The sequence below is a fragment of the Aulonocara stuartgranti genome (genome assembly GCF_965226115.1).
Source record: "Aulonocara stuartgranti genome assembly, chromosome: 14".
Classification (NCBI taxonomy): Eukaryota; Metazoa; Chordata; class Actinopteri; order Cichliformes; family Cichlidae; genus Aulonocara; species Aulonocara stuartgranti.
The window spans coordinates 15,841,316-15,863,850 of record NC_138950.1 but is presented as its reverse complement, the minus strand read 5'-3'; the positions used below and the strand labels follow the sequence as shown (position 1 = coordinate 15,863,850).

The 22,535-nt window shown below is 41.7% G+C and overlaps 2 protein-coding genes across 3 annotated transcripts in view; one reads left to right on the top strand and one right to left on the bottom strand.

Annotated features, from left to right (window-relative positions):
* Positions 1-22,535, bottom strand: part of schip1 (schwannomin interacting protein 1) — a 240,246-nt gene that overhangs the window by 122,490 nt on the left and 95,221 nt on the right. The window lies entirely within an intron of this gene.
* LOC309686916 (uncharacterized protein) lies at positions 15,165-16,538 on the top strand (the record flags this gene model as incomplete). Its single annotated transcript, XM_082501588.1, has 2 exons — positions 15,165-16,049; positions 16,080-16,538. The coding sequence occupies exons 1-2, from the start codon at positions 15,579-15,581 to the stop codon at positions 16,536-16,538; spliced, it is 930 nt and encodes a 309-aa protein (XP_082357714.1). The 5' UTR covers positions 15,165-15,578.

Sequence of the window (22,535 nt, the reverse complement as noted above, 5' to 3'; positions counted from 1 at the left end):
TCTCAGTTGTTCTCCTGACTGAAGTTTGGTCCGTTTACAGCATCCTGCCATGCAATTGCATTTGTCCCTAACCACCAGAAACCCTCACGTTAACTTTTATCAAGTGGAAAAAAGTTAGCATTCATCCTTCATCTTCAATGTGCTAATGTTATGCTAACGTAGCTGTTTTGCTAGCAATCACGTAGCACATCATTGTATACCAGCTAGTCCAACTTCAGTAACCCTCAAGCGTCACTGCTGTTTAGTTTTCTGCCTTCAATTATGTTGGAAGTGATAGCAGAGCTGTACGTTTTAATTTTTTCAGAAATCTCTCAGTCAGAACATGGTATGTCATGCTTAGGTGGAAACTAGCGAGCTAACTTCCTGCTAATTTCTAACTCCGCTGAATTTCATAAAATCTGTTTTTTTGGATGCCTGGATGTTAAACTTAACTGTTACACCTGGTAAAGCAGCAACACTGATCATTTTATTAAAGATGAAAGAATTTAGACAGTTTTTAACTCTCAGTGATGCCGCAGTGCTCATATGACTTTGGGACCTGAAGAGGACGGACGTTTGGACCCAGATTACTCCGCGATGCTTCTCACTACGGCAGCCGTAATGCTCCGGCAATCCATCAAGCAGTGCGCCTTCATAGCTTACCAAAGTCATACTAAAACATTTTTTGACAGATTTACTACATAAAATCGGTTCGAGGTCAGTAGACACAACCAGAATTCATACATAAGTCACACTGTCGAATTTTGAGAAAATTAAAGGATTTTAAGTGTGCATTATATTGTGTAAAATATGTTATACAGAAGAAAAGAATATATCGCGATATATATATCGTTACCGCACATGCTTAAAATTATACCATGATATGGATTTTAGGTCATATCGCCCAGCCCTAGTACCAGTACTCTGCTCAGGGTAATGCTAGCCACAAACCTCAAAATTGTTAAGAACAGTGTCCGGAAATAAAAAGATTCAAAACATAACCATTAAAAATAGAAGCGTTACAAGTAAAAAAATCCCAGGGGCAGGGATAGCTCAGTAGGTAAAGTGGTCGCCCCATGATCAGAAGGTCGGTGGTTCGAATCCACTTAACGGCTACCCTGAGGTACCCCTGAGCAAGGTACCGTCCCTACACACTGCTCCCCGGGCGCCTGCTTAGTGGGCTGCCCACTGCAGAGAAAAAAAAAAAAACAAGTAATTTCCCCATGGGGATCAATAAAGTATCCATTATTATTATTATATTGAATAAGGCTGCTCACAAACATGGCCATGGTCAAGCAGATAGGTTTCTAAGCACCACTGACTGACAACCATACTGTAGGGCCTGGATATCAATGGCTAGTATCTTGGCATCTTAAACCCCCCCCCCCCCCCCCGCTTATTCTTGCACTATACAATCTATTCTATATCTTCATCATACTTTTGGCTACTTATTTGCAAGATGGTCAAAAAGATGCTAAAAAGAAAAACGAAAAACTCAGCAAGCTCGTGTGTGTATGTGTGTAGTTAAGGCTAGTCAAGTGGAATAAAGAGAGTAGAAATAGCAAATCCTTCTAAACAAAGTTGTATAGAGCCAAGCAAAAAAAGCGGCTAGTGACACTGCCCTGTGTGCCATCACCACTGCAGGTGCAATGATTCATGGGAGAATTCATCTAGGAATGAGCTGGCGGGCAATAAATCACTTACACTGCAAGACATCTGCACACACTGAGCCTGGCTTCTTCTTTCTCTGGCTGTTTGCAGAAGTTTATGAATGCCTGCGTGCACGCTGATGGGCGTGGCCAGTGATGTATGTGACTGCATATGGAAATACTCTAGATTACTATTACTATCACATAATAAATAAACTGTAAGCGATTATTAGTGATGCATATCTAAAGCACTGTGAGAATATCAATGCCTACTTATACCACAGACTCTTAACTCTTCACAGCAAGTAGGAATCACCATTGTGAGCTTAGTTAGAACTAAGTTTTTTTGTCTATTACACATTGTTTGATTCTGCTAAGCATTCCTCTGACTCCCTCCTCTCCGCACTGCGGACTGTCCCTCAGCAGTGAGATGGTCTTTAAAGCAGCATATTTATCTCTGCATCAGTGACATCACCAGTGAAAGAAAGGAACAGAAAGAGAACGAGGGAGAGAGCACAACAGAAAAGAAACCAAAAAAACCCCAAACCCATCTGCTGTCTGTCTGGCAGAGGTCAGTTTTCGAGTAGTGAAGATGGGATGAAAGGAGTTTACAGAGGAGACAAAGACATGATGTTGTTTTTGGTAGAATCTGGGTTTACCCCTTTGCATTATGTATACTGATACATAAAACCATCAGTCTGATAAATCTCTCTTACACTGTGAAATCAAATTTATAATGTCTTATATCCCCCTTCAGTGCTCCTGATCATAATACAGGTGTCTCTGATGTAAACCAACTGCTCGTTGCAGTGTGGCAGAGATTCCAGGCAGATAAAAACAGAAGCAGAAAACAAGCGGGGACAGAAGATCGAGCAGCAGAGCCCAGAAGAATGCTTCTCTCAAACAGACAAGCTGACCTTTTTGCTTTTTAGTTCCATAACAGTGGCTTTCGTATTACTTACACAGCTTGCTTTTACTGTGTGTGTCTCTGTCTATATGCTTCCTTTTGTCACCTACAGTATTCCTCTTTTCTTTGCTCACTTTTTCTTATTGCAGAATCCCAGTTTCTCCCTTGAATGCCTCTGTCTCATGTTAGTGGAGTGAATATCACAATAGTAAGAGTTAGTGGATGGTAGAACTACTGACAGACACACTTATATAACTGCCTAACTGCACACAGGTAAGGCAAATGTCTTTCAGATTGTCACTATGGGCTGCAGCAGGGCCACAGAGAACCATATTACTGCCATAGTTTCCTTTGTTTTGTCCACATAGAAATGATGCACATACATATAGTATGTTTTCAATACACGCAGGTCACAAAATGACAATCAAATGCATACTGAATAGAAGCAAAAAGTTTTTTTTTGCTTAGCTGATAAAAATGACAAATGTGGGATTAGAAACTTCATTAAACATAAACCATACATAATCAAAGAGTGGCACATAATCAAAGTTGGAAATGAAATTATTTTAGTAAGCGTTAAGGATATGCTGCAGTAAAGTGGCTTGGCCTAGGAAAAGCACTTGCCCATCCTAGTATCTGGGTTTATTTCACAGTAGTACCCATTTCTTTATTACTCCACAACCAGGAAATCTCTGGACATATTACAGCCTTCTGAAGGCAGAAAAGAGCAGCTGGTAACAGCGTGCATGTAAGTGGAGGTACAAGACTATCTATGCCCTCCAGCCTTTGCAGTTAAAAAAGAAAAAAAAATCGGAAGTTCAGGGGAAGTGGCCTCACCAAACTGGGAGAAAAAAAGGAAAAACAAAGATTGAAGTCAAATAAAATGAAAAACATGCAAAAAAAAGAAAGAAAAAAGATCTCCTGGTTGTTATGGTTACAGTACATGGGAAAGTGGATTAGAGAATATGTTCATATTCCTTAATGAAACGGGACTTGTAAGACTATGAAGCCAAAGAGGAGCGAGTCGACATGGAAGTGAAGTGTGAAATTAACAGATGCAGCCTGACTACATACAAGCTGTAGCAATCATGACCCCTTGTTCTTAACCAATCCTTCCTTTATTTCTCTCACGCTTTTTCCTCTTCCAATATGTAGTCAGGGACATACTGGCTTCCAGGAACAGCCAACACTGCCTATGCGTGTGTGTGTGTTTTTAAAATTTCCACATTATATCAAGTCTTTCTTCAACTGAAGCTCATCCTTCCGCGTGTTCATTGAGCCAGTTATTCAAAGCTCGATTCAATGGGTCTTATCAGACTGGCTGTTTATCTGTCGAATTTTATGGTCTTATCTGCAGAGGTGTTGTCCATCTGCTCCAGGTGACAAGACACTGGCTCTCTGCTTATTTAAAACCACTGAAAAAGTTGGCTTAGAATTCACCTTGTTTTCCAGCACTGCATATAACATTAATGCAGTTGAAGATGGAATATTTTTGCTCAAGGAAGTCATTGCGTGATGAGCAAATTCCGCAAAGGGGCAAAGTGCACACGTTCATGGGTAATTTATAGTGTGATATCTACATGATGAGACATATAAGTCTCATGAAACATAAAATACCTGAAGGTTACAGGCTGCAGTATATTTTTCCTGGAGAATTTTCTGGTTTTAAATCCAACTTTTATTATCTGGAGGAAAATGCATGTGTGTTTTAGTTTCTGGAGGAACCAAATGATAAGCTCTCCATCTGAAACGACCTGTGATTAACCAAAGTGGCTTGCAACTTAGAGGGTTTTTGCCCTCTGATAAAAAAAGAGTGCTTCGTCACCCACTTTGTTCCAAAAGGAATTAAAATGGCTCCATGCCCACTATTACAGTCTTTACTCTTTAACTGTCCTATTTAAACAAGATTTATGTTGACGTGTCCATCCAGCAAAGTGCTCTCTGTCTGTTCTATCACAAAAAAAGGAAGTACTGCAGCATTGTACCTTCTACGTGTAGGTTTAATCAAAGAGCATAGACACCACCATGTATTTGGCACATCTCTAATAGGCACCTCCAGTCTAGACACAAGGGCTTATATGGGCTAAATAGAAAGCACAAGACATCTGCAGGGCACCATCCATTCAGACTCCATTACCCTACAGATAGGCTTTCTCAGTCCCAAACTAGCCATCATCATCAGTCAGCAACCAGCATAAGAACCCATATAGACCCAGTGTTCTGTCTCCCAGCCAATTAAGTAGCAGTTATGAGTCCAGCAACACAGCTCTGATGGGACAAATGACAAATAATAAGACATGCCAAGTCCAAAATGAGCCTGGGCCTAATTGGTGGACATTAAGCACACTGAGAGTAACTTGGACCAGACGGAATGGTTAAGAGCCTGTAACAGTATGAGTGTGTGGCAGTAAGATTGGATGGGGCTGTGATAGCACACATTTCGAATTAACTAAGTCAGCATATTGCTCTCCATTTCCCTTCTCTCCTCTTTCTTCCCATTTGATTCCTAAGGATGTTGTCCCATACAGAAACTGCTGGCCCAGAGCTCATCCAGATACAAATAGCTGCACATCCACACGAGGAGAGATGCTGAACTTTAAAGAAGAGAGCCTGACTTGAGAGAGTAAAACTGGTAAAAGAAAGAACACCAAAGGGAGGAGCTGAGAAATTCAGAGCATGAGGGATTGAACAGACTGCAACATTTCATCATCAAAACTCCAACAAGCAGCTATTCAGAAAGGGGGGGAAAAAGACTGAACCGTGTCGATTTGTTTCGGAGGGTGAAAAGCCGGTGGTGAGATCAAACAGGCCTTTGATATTTCTGTCATGTATAAAGAGATCCTCACTCTTGGGAGGATATGCTAGTGAACGAGCACTTCTTATATTCACTGTTTATCTTGTGCTCTTTGCCAATATATACATACACCTCAGCAAAATCCATCCCACAATGCACGACACAGAAAAGCCATTGAGCTTTGACACTATTGTGTTTCTCTGTTTGTCAGAAGAATTACAACACACTATTTCTTTGACAAGACTTCCCCAGCTGCTATAAACCCCATAAGCAGCAACTGGTAGTCCAACAGAGTGCCACTAAAACCGTTTCTGTGTCCATCCACTTCTTTTTCCTGTCTCGGTTCATTGGCCACACTGATGCTTTTTATGTGGCTAAAGCATCACAAGCTGTTGATTAAGAGAACTGGCTAAGAATTTATGCAAAACACAATATACAAGGTATCATGAAAGCGAAGGAGTAAAGGACACACAGCAATGCACCATCAAATAATCTATTAAAACATTTTAAAAATAAGCTGTGCTCCTGCTTTATGTTGATATATACATTTATACCCCTGTTGTGTTTATGTCAGATTGGTTCACCGTGCTTTCTATGTTTTATGCTTCTGTTAACCTCTGCCTCTTACATTGTAGTTATAATAAAAGAAAAAAAAAAGGATTTCAGACAAACTCCAGAGTACTATCATACTGCTGTCTCTTAACCTTGAGAATCAATTTACCAAAGAAGAAAAAGTAGACTCTGGCTAAAAGTATGCAATGATAAATCAAATTACCTAGCTTAGAGATCATTATTCATAAGCCACTAGAGCTGTCTAGCTTTTAGATTCATTCAGTTTTGTGGTTCAATAAGGCCAATGACTTGCTGCATAAACTCAGCGCTAACTGTGTTACTGTGTGGGAGTTCTCACTTTGCAGTTCAACTTTGAATATAGCCAATTGTTCTTGCTGCTCCTGCAGCAACGCACTCCCCTACCTGATGCAAAAATATACCCCCAGAAATTCAGGAGCAAAGGTCATAGGTTCAAATTGAGTAGCACTTTTCAAATTATAGTTACCAACAGAGGACAACAAAACAGATTACTATGAATTTTTAAAAAAAGTAAGAAAACATGGCATAAAACAAACCGAATAATATGCCACGATGATACAACAATCCACTCTGAGTTGCACCAATGACAACTTTAAATACAGACCAATCAGATACGTGTGTGTGCGCACTGGTGTGCATGTGTGCATGAGGGCGTGTGACTCTGTCCTGACTTCAAGCAGGATTAATTGATTGCCTCTGTAACATCATCCAGATTTCATTTCCTTCTGAGAGATGTGCATCCTAGCAACAATCTTACAGGACACACAGTGTACTTGATGTCAACACCTTCTCTCTCTCTCTCTCTCTCTCTCTCTCTCTCTCTCTCTCTCTCTCTCTCTCTCTCTCTCTCTCTCACACACACACACACAAGCACCTCATTCTTATCCAGCGCTGCTGAGCACATCGAGGAAACTTAAATCAGCGGCATCTCCACTGATCAAATCCATCTACATTTGTATTCATTTTGAGGTTTCAAGACAATGAAAGAAAGTTTCAGATATCTTGCGGGGAAACACTTATTAGGATATAATGTAAATGCAGGCACACGAATGCATGGCAAGAGCCAAGGGACGGCGGGAATGATTAGGATGACTCATCAACAAAGCGCCAAGTCACGGCTGAGCTTCCCGCACACCTTGAAAAACTTTATAATGATGCAAGACAAGGAAATGTTTGATCCTTTGGGGAAAAAAAAAACACAGACATGGCTGGTCTAAGCTGATGATATCTGTACAGTATGGACACATATACTGAATACTATACGGGCAGAGGAAGCATCCCATTTGGAAAAGATATATATAAATCTTATAAAGTTTGTTTCTGTCTTGTGTGATATAAGATAAGATATAAGATCCCTAGAAAAATTATATAAATGAAACTTGTATGTTTTGGAGACTTACTGAAACTATATATGAAAGTGGCCACTTTCATGAGTAAATCATATAAGCCTTATATGATTCACTATATGAAGTAGGCCACATCTGATGCAAGTTTTTTCTATTTCTTTTCCATATGGGATACTACACATGTTCAATTGGATGGTAGGTAAACTGTGCTCGTGCTGGTGGTGTGTGTGTGTGTGTATACACAGGAAAAAAAAGGTTGCCGTGGATATCTGCATGTGTGAATATGTGACAGACAAAAGGCATAGAGTAGCTGTGTCTGAGCCTGATTATATCAGTGAACCATTTGGCTTGTGCTGAAAGTGCCTGCTATAAATCCACAAACTCTTGTTCCCTCCAGGCAAGCTCATTTTATCCGGGAAAAAGATGCATCCTCAGTTCCTTATAGCAAGAGAACAGCTGGAGTTTCCTCAACTTGACAAAGAAGGTACCAGTGCCTCAGACACAGCAGCGCTGGGGCTGCACTGATCCACTACTTATCTGGGGAAACTGGACCAGTGGGAGACATTCAGGGTCTTAGCTGAGTGCCTTCCTCCTGTCTGCAAAGATCTGTTTTTGGAGGGCTTAATTGGAAGCAGAAGAATGATGTCCAAGGAATGTACTCTGTGGTGAAACATAACGACCCTGTTATCCCCTCTTCTCCACAACCTTTCCCCCCTAAATTACTTTGTTGTCTTTGTGTTCTCTCACTTTTCTTAAGCCAATGTGCTTACAGTTCTCTAGTTGTTTTTAGCCAAATACTGTATGCCTGAGGCCATTTTTCTTGACTTAAAGTCTGCTTCTTTTGTATAGAGGGAAATATAAAACAAAATAAACAACCTCAGGAAAACATTTCAAAAATATTTCATAATAATGCATCTAGGCTAAGTAATAAGATGGTCCACCCATTTAAAATTAAAAAGTTCAGCCTGATGGCTAAGCTCAACCAACACAAATGAAGAAAGCATTTTAAAATTGAACAAATGGAGAAAAAGAAGGATATGAATGCATTTAAAACCAAGACTTGGTTGTATGTAGGGATGCTACATGAGTGCTTGAGGCACAAAGCCAAGAATGCTGCATGTGGAGATAGAATATACTGGGGCTTTAGGTTTTGGCAAATTACCACATTATTTACATTAGTCCAATTCCTCCTTTCCATGCAACAGGAAAACACAAAATTTTAAATGAAACCTGTCTAAATACATAATGCCTTCCATCCAAGTCTCCCGGCAGCTGCAACAAAGCAAATGAATGAATATGGGGACATTAAAAATGGAAATTAATAAAAAGGAGTAATTACCTGTGGATTATCTCAGTCTAGTAATTAAACAGCATTGGCATATGTTTGACACTGATATGCCCGAGGAGCTTTATGAATTATGCTGATGGCAGATCATCCTGAAGCTTTTGTTGTGCTTTGTGCTATCACTAATACGGGCCAGATAATACACTGAGGACAGGTAACTGTCAGAATACGAGCATTTTCTTGGTCGGTAATCCTGCTACTGAGCTAAATGGAAGTGATTAAGGCTTATTTAACTGACCTTTTTGGAAAATAAGCTTGTTCCCTTTCTTCATAATAATTATATTTAATATTTGACTTCATATCTCGTATCTGCCTGTTAATAAAGATACAGCCAGGAGATTTGGTTAGCATACTGTAGGGCAAAGACTGGGGTAAAGTATCCACCATGACATCACCCACTGGTTTATGGACTACCCTTTTGAATTTTGCCATTTTGCAAATGAATATTATTTTTTGCAAATTAGCGCGCAACACTGGATGCATCTGTTCCTTTCCTAGCATCCAGTGAAATAGTTGTGCAGTAGTGTTTTTTGGCTTTTAGACAACAGTGTTAAAAATGCACCACAAACAGTTTAGGGACTCAAATTAGTTGAGCCCCAAAGCCAGATCCTAACAGCCTGCAGCAGCATGAAAGAAACTTTTCCATTGAATTTAATGCTGAAAAGAAGAACGTCTTTTTTATGTATGGTTGTGGTAGTTACTGTTAGAAGTGCTCTTTCTTAATAAGGAAGGGAGAGATTATCAGAATGAGTGAGTAACTGGCACGAGTGGATTGCTCAAAGCTGTGAGCATTGTGCCAAAACTTTGGCTAGACCTGAGTCACATATTTCTGGCATTTTGATGAAACCGAGCAGAGCTTAGCCGAGCTGAGCTGAAGATTAAGGGAGAAAAAGAATGTGCATCTTGTTTTACCCACGGCCAGGTTACTTTTCACATCGAGCTGAGCGGTATGCAGATGTCACATGCTCGTTCTTAGCAGTGTGAACGCACGCAGCAACCATTTTATTCTTTTGACTTCACTCTGGTATCAATCTGTTACAAACCAAACTGAAGGTCTGTCAAAACGAATCAAATAAGGAAAATCAGACATGTCCTGATTTAGTCAAAGAACAGCTGTTTTTAAACCTACAGAACCAAGCACGAGTCCCCAGAAATTTCTAACAGAAGACTTAGGCTAACATATTGATTCTTCTCCAGCTGCCTCTGTTATAAATTGCCATATTAACACAATAGAAAACGTGCGCTTACAGCTTATTATTTTGGCCTGCAGACTGCACATACCCTGCTTTTTTGGACCCGCTAATTTGCGCCACTCTGAGAAGATTGCTGGTCGCTATTGAAACAAAGTGCTTTAAGTCAGAACTTATTATATATATACTTTTAAGTACAGCACTAACTTGCCCCTCTGAGTAAATTTGGTGCAAAACATGTGAATTTCTGCTCTAAGGTTGAGCATTTTAATGTCTAGAATCTGTAAGTGATCTACTACAGCAGGGGTCCCTAACCTTTTTTGGGCCACGGACCGGTTTATGTCCGACAATATATTCATGGACCGACCTTTAAGGTGTCACGGATAAATACAACAAAATAAAATCAGTACCGGTACCAAAAAAAAGAAGATTTATCCATAACACACGGGAAAAGACCCAGGGAAGCCGAGTTAACGATAAAAACACTGAAAACCATAAATTTCACACCGGAGCTTATTCATTTTTTTTTCTTTGTCTCCTTTTAAAAATTTATTTATTCATTAATTTGTTTTTACAAATTTTACAGGATGAATAATAAAAATGCATTTATTTCCCATCTCAATAAACAACTTTAGGCTGGAAATTATAACAAATGACTGCAACCTTTCATATCTTTTACAGCTTTTAAATGCTAAGCTTAACCTAAGAATGCACTTGCTCTGCGAGTTCAAGTGCTGCTACAACATCTATTATAAAAAGAAAAAGCCCATATCTTTAAAAATCTTCAATTTCCTTAACATGAGCTAATGACATTACATGACAGAAAGGCTCAAGTTTTCTGTACTGGATTTTTTTCAGCCTTTATTTTAATGGAAGTTTCTACACTCAGTGCCCTTGAGCGTTCAGGGACAGGCACGCATAGTCCTGCACGCTCAAACAAACAGAGAAAGTAAGAAGGACAGACAGAGCAGGACGTGCCTCCCCTCTGTGCTTACCCAAGTGGGTGTCCATCAGGCTAAATGAGAGATGAGAGGTTCAGCTTCGTGTGACTTGGATACGATCCTAATGACTGAGACCTGGCAGAGACAGACCAGCCACATTCAAGCATATGGAAGAGCGCAGGCACACATGCACACAAACACATAAACACACACGTCTAATCACAAAAAATGAATATCAAGATGTGCACATGCATGTTTCCAAACATGGCTATTAGCAGCTGTCAACTAAATAAAGTATTATTGTACAAGAGTAAGAGGGTGCTCATCAGAGAGATGAGGCGAGGACAATTAAGGATGACGTTGTTGACAATAACCTTCCATTCTACGCCTCAAAAGGCAGAGAAAGAAGAAAAGCAAAAAAACAATAAAAATAACAACAGCAACAAAAACACACCACAGGGGTACTTCTTTTGCTTGATTACAGGCGCAGACTCTTACACAACAGAAATCCCTTTAGAAGTTATTTATAGGGTTTGCTCAATGATTAATGGCTGCATATTGGGGAGGTGAAGGCAGGCAGTATAGCAAGGCCATAGCTGTCCCAGTATCCGTGCTACACGGGCATCAAACAAGCTTGTGCACAGTAGTCTGCAAACGTGGGCAAACACACATTTGCCTCTGTGGAGCAGGAGTCAGGCAGGGCTGATCCACCTGTACTTTAGCTAATGGAATGGAAGGGTCCCTACTGCGTGCTGTTCAGCTTGATTTCCCCTGGCAACACAGTCAGCCAGGGGCTCGCACTTGATGATTATTCACATCTCTAAACACATATTACTAAGGAAGGCCATAGCATTGTTTACATCTGGTCCAGAGGGGATGTTGGTGCCCCATGCTCATAAAGCGTGGCATTTTTACAAGACACTCAAGCATGTACTATCCCACAATACAACAATACCTGTGTTTTTGGTTAGTTAGTTTGCAGATTTGTCATTTTTTGTTGCTGCCCATTTTTATAAGTACTTATCAGTTAAAACTGTCCTGTTGATCACTGAATCCAGTTTATTCAAAGTGAAAATGAAAAGAATCTGCCTATTATCACTCCAGAGAGAATATTTTTTAGTTTTAGATGCTTTTTTGGAGACAATGGAAATTTAGAGTGGCTTTACGAATCTCTCTGTTGGCCTGTCAGCCTCATTTGCTTCTCTAATAGTTGGATTGCTGTAAAAATTTGTAAAAAAAATACTCCCATTTTCCAAGTAGTGTGCTTTATAACTATCACCTGCAAAACAAATACATTCTTGCCAGCCCCAGATGGATATTCTGTTCTAAATAAGAAGAATTAAGTTACAATATTACCCTTTTAAGGTGAACACAGACATTGACATGTTACCACTATCGCTGTGGGTATGTCAGTGCCAAAAGAAATGACATTGATAAACGTGTGTATTTTTTGAATGAAATGGGTACATGTCTATGCTTCTCCTTGCGAATGTATTGTTTTACTTTGTGTCTTTGTATGTATGTATGTACAGTACAAAACCAGCTTATGTGCGTGCGCCTTATCTTTGCACGGATGTCTATTGACCTCTCCCTGACTCAATTATTTTTCTCCCTGTAGCAATAAGGATTAGAACTTTTTCACCGCTACAGAAAAAAACCCTCAATTCATTTGCTGGAAATATGACAATAAAGAAGAAATTGGTTTTCTTGAGTTGAGAAGATAGAAAATCTGAAAATAATTTTCCACCCATAGATGACATTTTTTTTTGGTTTCGAGAAGCCTTTTAGTTATTATTGTCCTGAGAATGTCACTTCACATAAAAGAAGAGAGGATAGAAGAAAGTCCCCCCCCCCATGTTTGCACTGAGCATAAAACACTGCAGAGCTGAAAGCCAGAGGAAAAGGTGATGATTTTGCTGTTTTTAGCTCTTCAGATACCAATTCCAAAATTCATTGCATCATGTCTGAATTAGACAAAAAAAAAAAGACACAACTGAAAAATGATTGGAGTCACAAATGCTGCTGGAATAGGGAATGAATACCTTTGGCACCCTACTGAGTGAGTAAATGGCTTGTTGGGGTCTGACTGAGTGCGTACTAGAGCTTAGAAATGACGGGATCTTTTATGCCAAAACATCACAGACAAGACAGCGCAAGGTTTTTGAATTTGAAAGCCTTGCTCAAAGAAGACATGTGTGTGAATGTGTTCTTGAGCACATGTACAAAAAAAAGCATCACTGAACCAGATCGCTGGCAATAGAAAAAGCCTTTTATTTTTAAATGCTTATTGAACGATGTATAATTGTTTGTGTAAAAGCTATTTATCTGTGAAATAGGGTATCAGTCTTTAAGGTGAACATTTAAGATGAAATATTAAACGTTCGCTCATCTACTTGACGCACCGCTTTTTCTCTCCCCTCACACAGAATCAGCTGTAATTGGCTACACCCTCTCATTTGTCTCCCTATCATTTGTCTTAACAAATAAACAAACTTATTCCATTTGCTATGTGATTGATTCCTTGGCTCTGACTTTTATTCCATCTCTGGGTTGATGCATTTAACTTAATGTGTTGTCATCATGATAGACTAGTGAAGGTTCTTGGCATTGCGACAAAGTACAGTTGTGTTTTCCAGAGTCCCCTTAAACACTAAGGACAAAGCTAAATGAAACAGGATTGATTCACTAAACACTAACTCAGAGAGCTCTGCAGTGTTACCGCATTCGTAACACTGCATCAAAACAAATGTCAGCTTAGGAAATGGCTGTTTGGACGAATGCAATGAGTGTGCATTGGAGAGGGAGTTGGGAAGGCACTTGGGAGGAATTCTGTTATGCTTGCAACAGAAAGGCTGGTACTGTTTTCAACCCGGGAGCCTTTTTGTTCTTTCTGAGCTTAGTTTAAAATTTGGACAGAAGCTTGAAAATTGGTATGGTCTGTCCCGTTTAAGATGCTGCTTTTTATTTTATAATGTTTTCTTAAAGCCCCATACTGGATATTTTTACCTGGTGTATAAACAAATGATACGTTCAAAGGTAGACAGCTCACTGCCATTGCAGCTAAGGTGATCCCATTCCAAAATAGCCTCAAGTTTTCTATTGCATTTCTTTCTTCTGTATTAAAAGATGTAACTGTTGGATTGAAGTAGTGGGTATTATTTTCACCTTGTTGGTTTATATGTGTGTGTCCCTGTTATCATTGAAATGTGAGACACACTGTATAACAAAAAATGTCTGTTTGGATAGTTAAGGCCACAATGAAGTTCTGTTCTTCTGCTGTTTGAGAGCTCTGTGGTTTTATAGCTGGTATGATTCTATCTCATGGTGGATTTTTATCTGTGAATTCTTATGCACACTTGGACAAGATCTTTTTTCCCTCAGCCAGGGGCGATTTTAGCCCATTTTTGGGGGTGCTTCAGCAAAGCTCTGATCCCAGAATCGCCCCTGCCCTCAGCACTTTTGCGTAAGATTCTTTAATACAGGATTTTCACCATATTTTGTCATGAACGGGTGACTGCTCATCTTTTTTTTGCTACAGGGAGCCCTGATTACCAACCTCTTGCATTTTAGACGAGCTGCTTGTGTTAAAAAAAATAATCAATGCTCGGTAATATCTGAAATTGTCTGTGAAGGTTCTCAGTCATCCAGGTCATTGTAGTCAAAGGAGCTTGCAAAGAAAAGCGATATCTGGGACTCTCCACCATTTGACCTTAGAACTGAAGAAGCTTCTCGGATGAGAGGTGAAACGTCTTCAAGTAACTTAAAGAAGTCCAGACGCTTTTCTTTGCAAGCTCCTTTGAATATCTGAAATTCTTCCTCTTGCTTTGTTTCATTAAACAAAACCTCTTGAACAAGGCAGCTCTTGCAGTTTTAAAACAAGTGTTAATAATAAAACAGTAGCTGACAGTTTAGTCAATGCTAAAGATTACCTCCATGCTTTATTTTTAATGAAGAGTATTCAGTACTCTCTAATGCAGACATTTCATGTCTCACTTTCTATGGCATATTTGGGTTGTGCTACAACTGAGACAAGCTTCGTGCTCTGTAAGCAAACGATCATTTGCCTAAATCTAAACTCAAATATCTCTGATGTGTTATGACCTAGTGATGTGTTTGGTGGTATTTTCCCTTTTCTTTCTTTTTCCCTCTCCTAGAAGGTGGACACCTAGGCGTGGCTGCTAAGTATCCGGGTGGAGTCTTTACCTATCCTCGGATTGGATAATTGATGGACCACCTCCAGTACTTAACGTCCGGATGACAGACACCTGGCAGTGTTTTTTTGGGAACCCCGTTGACTCGATCACGGAGTTGTGTGTGTGATTATTGTAGTGCAGGCTGGAGTATTCACGTGTACCTCCAGCCTTGCCATGTAAATAATTGTAAATAAGTTAACCAGTGGCGGTCACGTTTTTGTTCCTTTATTGTATAACTTTCACTGTCGCAGCCTAGTAGGCGTGAGAAGCCGTTTTCTTTTGTTGAACAAGTTTTCTCCTGTTTTTCGTTAGATAGATAGGTAAGTGACTTGTCTTTTGTTTTGGCTTCTTTTTATTTTGGTGTAGGGAAGACTAGGGATTGTTTTATAGGGAGTTTTGTTTATTGTTTTGGCATTGCTCACTGCTGAGGAAAATAAATGGCTGCTTAAATACTTAAAAAAGGTGTCGTTGTTGGGGTTTTTGCGTGGGTGGGAAGTGAGTGGGGCAAACTATTTGTTACGTTTATTTACTTGCCGGGACCAGAACGTAACATATTGGGGGCTCGTCTCTTTTGTGTTCTTTTTTTTGGTTTTTTTTTCTTGGTTGGCGGTTTTTTCTTGTGTGGGGGGGTGTGTGTGTTAGGATGGAGTTTAAGTTGGAGGACTTCACTCTGAGCCCGTCTGCGGAGAAGTTGGACAGGTGTAAAAAGGCTGACCTCTTGCTTGTTGCTGAATTCTTTGATGTGACTGTGCCGTTGACTGCGAAGAAGAAAGAGCTTAGGGAGCTCCTGTGTGTCCAGTTGACGGACAGGGGGTTGTTTGGTGAGCCGGGTCCTGCAGGGGGGGTTGAGCTGGGGGCTGTTGCTGGTGTTTCTGCCCCACTGAAAAATCTCCCTGTTCCGCCTAGCCCTTCTGTGGAGGAGCTGCAGTTAACGCTGCGCATTAAGGAGGTGGAGCTAAAGAAACAGCAGTTGGAGGTGGACGCTATGCACTTGAGGATCAGGGCTCTGGAGGTAGAGAGGGGAGCCTCTGTGTCTGCCAGCCCTCCTGTACCTCGGTTAGCCCCGCAGTCACCATCCCCGCAGGTACCCTCCCCGGAGTCATCATCCCCGCAGGTACCCTCCCCGGGGTCATCAACCCCGCAGTCGCCATCTCCGCAGCCACCGGCCCCGATGCCAGGTGGTGGCTTTGATGTGAGTAAACACATCAAAATGGTGCCGGCGTTTCGGGAAACTGAGGTGGACTCGTATTTCACAGTGTTTGAACGTATCGCAGGTGCGCTGCACTGGCCAAAGGATGTGTGGTCTCTTTTACTCCAATGTAGATTGGTGGGGAAAGCTCAAGAGGTATGCACCGCTCTTTCTCTGGAGGACAGTTTTGACTATGATACGGTGAAGGCTGCTGTCCTACGCGCTTACGAGCTTGTGCCAGAGGCTTACAGGCAGAGATTTAGGGATGGGAAAAAATCCGCCAACCAGACCTATGTGGAGTTTGCCAGAGAAAAGAAAACTCTGTTTGATAAGTGGTGTCATGCTACAGAAGTAAAAACCTTGGAAGACCTGCGTGAGTTGGTGACGTGGTGGGTCTTAGCGACTTTTTCTTAAGCGCTTCAGACACACTGAGTTTGCAACCCGCCTGTGAAGGTACCCCTGTCTCTGTATCACTTCAGCCGGATGAGGAGACTATGACTCTGTCAGTAGATAAAGACAAGCTTATAGAAATTCAAAAAAATGATGAGAGCTTGTCATCTTGTTGGGCGTATGTGACCGAGCCTAGGAGTGGGAGATCTGCGTCCTACCTTATTGAGGATGGGGTGCTGATGCGCTACTGGACTCCCAGTTCTGGCTGCACCCATGAGGGAGTGCAGCAGATTGTTGTTCCGCAGTCGCTTCGTCCCCAGGTCCTAAGCTTGGCACATGACCACATTATGTCCGGTCATTTGGGAATCACAAAAACATATAACCGTGTCCTCCGTTATTTCTTTTGGCCTGGTCTCAAATCTGATGTGGTAAGATTCTGCCGCTCGTGTCACACGTGTCAGCTTGCCGGTAAACCAAATCAGGCGATTCCCGCTGCTCCGCTACAACCCATCCCGGTTGTTGGGGAACCTTTTGAACATGTCATTGTTGACTGTGTGGGTCCTCTTCCTAAAACACAGTCCGGAAATCAATACCTACTTACCATGATGTGTATTACCACTCGTTATCCGGAGGCCATTCCACTACGCTCATTAAAAACCCGTGGGATTGTGAAAGCATTAGTTAAGTTTTTTTCCACTTTCGGGTTGCCTAAACGCATCCAAACTGATCAGGGCACAAACTTTATGTCTAAAATCTTTGCCCAGGTCATGACAGAGCTCGGAGTCACTCATCACACTTCAAGCGCATACCACCCGGAGAGTCAGGGTGCATTAGAAAGGTTCCATCAAACCCTAAAAAACATGCTCCGCAAATTTTGCACGGAGTCTGGCCGTGAGTGGGATGAGGGGGTGCCACTACTGTTGTTTGCCGTCAGGGAGACATGTCAGGAGTCTTTGGGGTTCAGTCCAGCTGATTTGGTTTTTGGCCACACGGTGCGCGGTCCGTTACGTCTCCTGAAAGAGAAATTTCTCTCAGATAGTCATCGGCCGAAAGAAAATATTCTGGACTATGTTAGTTTGTTTAAGGAGAGGCTACATAATGCCTGTGCTTTGGCTCGTGACATGCTGGCAAAGGCTCAGGTTAGAATGAAAACACATTTTGATAAGAAGTCTGTAGTACGGATGTTCCAGTCAGGTGACCGTGTGTTGGCTTTCTTGCCGGTTGTTGGTTCTTCCCTGCAAGCAAAGTTTTCCGGTCCGTATGTCATTGAGTGCAAACTAAGTGAGACGGACTATGTGGTGTTAACCCCTGATCGTAAGAGGAAAAGTCGCGTCTGTCACATCAACATGCTAAAGGAATACATTGATCGTGACCGCTCTAGTTTGGCACCTGTTGTGTCACCTATTGTGTCGGTATCCGTTTCTCCACCCTTGTATAGTCCCGGCGATGACGGGTTGGATGACAGGCACACCTCTGTTTCGGGTGCGCGTCTTGGGAACTCTGAAATCTTGGCTGACTTGGATGCCTATTTGGCGCCCCTGTCTGATCCCGCTAAGTCTGATGTCCGTGAGCTCATTACAAACTACTCTGCTCTTTTCGGTGACATCCCCACTCAAACGCATGTATTAAGTCATGATATTGATGTGGGTGACCATAAGCCCATAAAGCAGCATGCATACCGGGTAAATCCCACTAAGCGGGCCATTATGCAGCAAGAAGTCCAGTATCTTCTTGACCACGGTTTTGCTTTCCCCAGTAATAGCTCTTGGAGCTCACCATCACTTCTCGTTCCAAAATCCGATCAAACTCCCCGTTTCTGTAATGATTTCCGAAAAGTAAATGCTGTTACGAAACCCGATTCGTTTCCTCTCCCACGTATGGATGATCTGGTCGATCGTGTGGGTTCGGCAAACTTTGTAACCAAACTTGACCTCTTAAAAGGGTACTGGCAGGTCCCCTTAACTCAACGCGCATCAGAAATCAGTGCCTTTGTTACACCCGATCATTTTTTGCAATATACCGTCATGCCGTTCGGGTTGAGAAATGCCCCCGCCACATTTCAACGACTGATGAACACTGTGTTACAGGGAGTCGTAAATTGCGAAGTGTATCTGGATGATATAGTGGCCTATTCCTCCACCTGGACTGAACACCTCAAGATTCTCAGGGAAATATTTGACCGGTTGCATGATGCCTCTCTGACACTGAATCTGGCTAAGTGTGAATTTGGAAAGGCGGTTGTAACTTATCTAGGGAAACAAGTAGGACAAGGTAGAGTCCTCCCTGTTGCTGTGAAAGTGCAGGCAATAGTAGACTTTCCAGTTCCACAGACTCGCCGGGAGCTGCGGCGTTTTTTGGGCATGGTAGGTTATTACCGTGGGTTCTGCAAAAACTTCTCTGAGGTAGTAGCCCCGTTAACCAGTCTTGCCAGTCCAAAATCGCCATTTGTGTGGACAGAGAAATGTCAGTTCGCTTTCGAAGCTGCTAAAGCTCTCCTTTGTAGTGCTCCGGTGTTGGCCGCCCCTGATTTTACACATCCGTTCAAGCTTGAGGTGGACGCCAGTGTTTTGGGGGCAGGTGCAGTGCTCGTGCAGGAGGATGACAATGGCATTGACCACCCAGTCTGCTTCTTTTCTAGAAAATTTCTAAAACACCAACTGCATTACAGCACGATTGAAAAGGAAGCCTTAGCCTTGCTATTGGCCTTGCAGCACTTTGAAGTGTACCTGGGATCTAGTCCTGTTCCAACCATTGTGTTCTCTGACCATAACCCTCTCCAGTTTCTATCTCGGATGCAAAACAGTAACCAGCGCCTTATGCGTTGGTCCCTACTCCTTCAGGACTTCAACATTGAGATCCGATATAAAAAGGGCTTAGAGAACGTTATGGCTGATGCCCTCTCTAGGGCTTAAATCAAACATCTTTGTGTGGGGTTGGATGTTTGATTTTTTTTGGGTGGGGGAAACTGTTATGACCTAGTGATGTGTTTGGTGGTATTTTCCCTTTTCTTTCTTTTTCCCTCTCCTAGAAGGTGGACACCTAGGCGTGGCTGCTAAGTATCCGGGTGGAGTCTTTACCTATCCTCGGATTGGATAATTGATGGACCACCTCCAGTACTTAACGTCCGGATGACAGACACCTGGCAGTGTTTTTTTGGGAACCCCGTTGACTCGATCACGGAGTTGTGTGTGTGATTATTGTAGTGCAGGCTGGAGTATTCACGTGTACCTCCAGCCTTGCCATGTAAATAATTGTAAATAAGTTAACCAGTGGCGGTCACGTTTTTGTTCCTTTATTGTATAACTTTCACTGTCGCAGCCTAGTAGGCGTGAGAAGCCGTTTTCTTTTGTTGAACAAGTTTTCTCCTGTTTTTCGTTAGATAGATAGGTAAGTGACTTGTCTTTTGTTTTGGCTTCTTTTTATTTTGGTGTAGGGAAGACTAGGGATTGTTTTATAGGGAGTTTTGTTTATTGTTTTGGCATTGCTCACTGCTGAGGAAAATAAATGGCTGCTTAAATACTTAAAAAAGGTGTCGTTGTTGGGGTTTTTGCGTGGGTGGGAAGTGAGTGGGGCAAACTATTTGTTACGTTTATTTACTTGCCGGGACCAGAACGTAACAGATGGTTAAAACAAATAACAGCATTAACATCAAGCTCTGCTGCGATCATTTTATTGTTCACACAAATAAAAAGTGAAAACAAGAAGCGGGGAGCCAGACATTAAGCTCTTTTCTCTCCCTCAAGGTAAAATATTTTGCCAGAAATGAAGACCAACTGGCATTAAAAGTCATTCTGCAGCTGGGAATGAGAGCAGGACCACAATGTTCCCCCTGGATTAACAAATAAAAAAAATGTAATACAATAAAAACAGAAATACCTAAACTTTACAAACCATATTTCTGTTCCTTTGAATTTCAAGGGTTTTCCAAGATCACCCATCCAAGTGGTGTGACTGATGGTCTATCGGATAAGCGACTGTGTCACTGCATTCCTCTCTGTGTAAGTATCTTTTCTTGTATTGCAGGTCCTTTGGGGGTAGTCACTTTCCTCGCTCTCTCTGATGTGGTACAATTATGGCTCTCTTTTACAGCACTCAGCCATTCCACACACATTAAAGCACGAGAGGTGAACATATATTTCCTGCTGGAAAATTGACGATCCTAATAAGAGGAGAGAAAACACGTACACACACGTAGTGTTATTACCAGCCATATAACAGTTTATACAAGTTTCTGATTAATGCAAACTGCAATATTACTCTCATGCTGGCAAACTGATGAATTACCAACCATAATAAGGATGGAAGAAGAGGAATAACCGAACAGCAAGATGTAAGTGATCTTAACAGAAAGGTGCAAGGCTACAGATATAACAGAGGAGTAAATAAGTGGGCGTAAGAAAAGAGGAAAAGAAAACCTCTAGCAGGAGAAAGGGGCAGAAGAAGATAACGGCAGGAGTCGAGGACAGTAAATGAAAGATAGCGAGGACTTCAAGTCTGCAAGCTGCCTAATAACCCTTAGCTGTTGATCGAGCTGATTCTTGGCGCCAACACTAAATGTTCTGTTCAGTTGTCCTCAGTCACATAATCCTCTTATCCGAGTTGATTTCACCACTGTGAAGTGACAAGCGACTGTTTGCTGTGAAACTGACAGAGCCTTGGCGGTCGTTTGTGTCTTCAGCTCAGGGCACAAAGCCTAAGGAGGCAGAGAAGTTTTCTGGGGAAGGCAGAGATGGACACGGGATCCGCGTACTTCCGAATTTCTGGAAGATACACCAGTATATCTCACCAGACACAAAAGCACACCTGCAAGAAAGAAAACTGAGATGTTCTTTTTTATTCCTTGCAAGGTCATCAACAAAGATAAATCAGTGAAGCCACTGGGAGGAGATCTAAGGTCAAGGACTCAGGAGTTTGACATTTGATCTTACCCTGTGAGTTAAGTCTCATGTATTCAATGAACTTGGTATGAACCACAGGTAAAATTTAATCACTCTGACCTTTATATAATATTTGACCTTGTTTTGGAGCAAGAGCAATATAAAGCACTGGTTTGGATGGTATGCATGAGGAGAAATGTCCCTCAATAAACTGATTAGAAAAACTTCTTGATGCATGCTCAATCATCCAGGTAAGGAAATCCCCAGAAGCTTGATTGATTCAAATAACTAGACTCAACTAGTCATTTTAATCAATAAACGCACATTCACGAGATCTCTTGTCTTTAACCTAATCCTTCTTTCCACCTGTTTCCCCCTAGGGCATACCTGCAGCTCTTCGATTAACCCTCGGAGAAAAGCAAAGCAGCGAGTATTTCTGACCAGTGCATGTCCTGCTGTGGAAGAGATGGCTGCCCAGCTGATCGGCGCCACAGGGTGCTCCATGCTCTGTTAAAGAGATAACACTTGCAAGGCTTGAGACCTACACCTTCCCGTAAGAGCCATCTACACATGTTTGCACGCACCAAATGGGGGGAATCAGTTGGTGCAGTGGGGATATACGAACAGGACGGAAATAACAGATATATTGTTTCAGGGATGAGTAAGCTGTTTTCAGGAAATTTCCAGTAACACCCAGCCTCCCAAATGCACAAAAAGTGAGCCATTTCCTCTCTCTGCAGGTGCCTTCTGCCTTCTGTGAGAGCTGGCAAGCGAGACAGAGTTCGTGTAAATGTCTGATCTCATAAATGTCATTCATTTGTGCGTGTGCAATTTTAGTCTGACACTATTCTGCTCTGCACTGCGCTGTACTGCATCAGCTCACTCATTTCATTTGATCAGTTCCACCAATTATAAGTCACACTGTTGGCGGATAAGAAGGGAAACAGAATCCGAATTCTACCTTCTACTGCTGTGACGGAGCAAAAAGAAATGAGGGTAAGAGTACAATATGCGTTAATTATCTTACACTAAAAAAACAGTTGCTAACACAAAATGCTTATGCTGTGCTCATACAAGTGTCGACATGTGTAATTGTTATTTACTGAATGAGCTGTAGTAGCAGCAGTTCCTCTGGGTGGCCTTC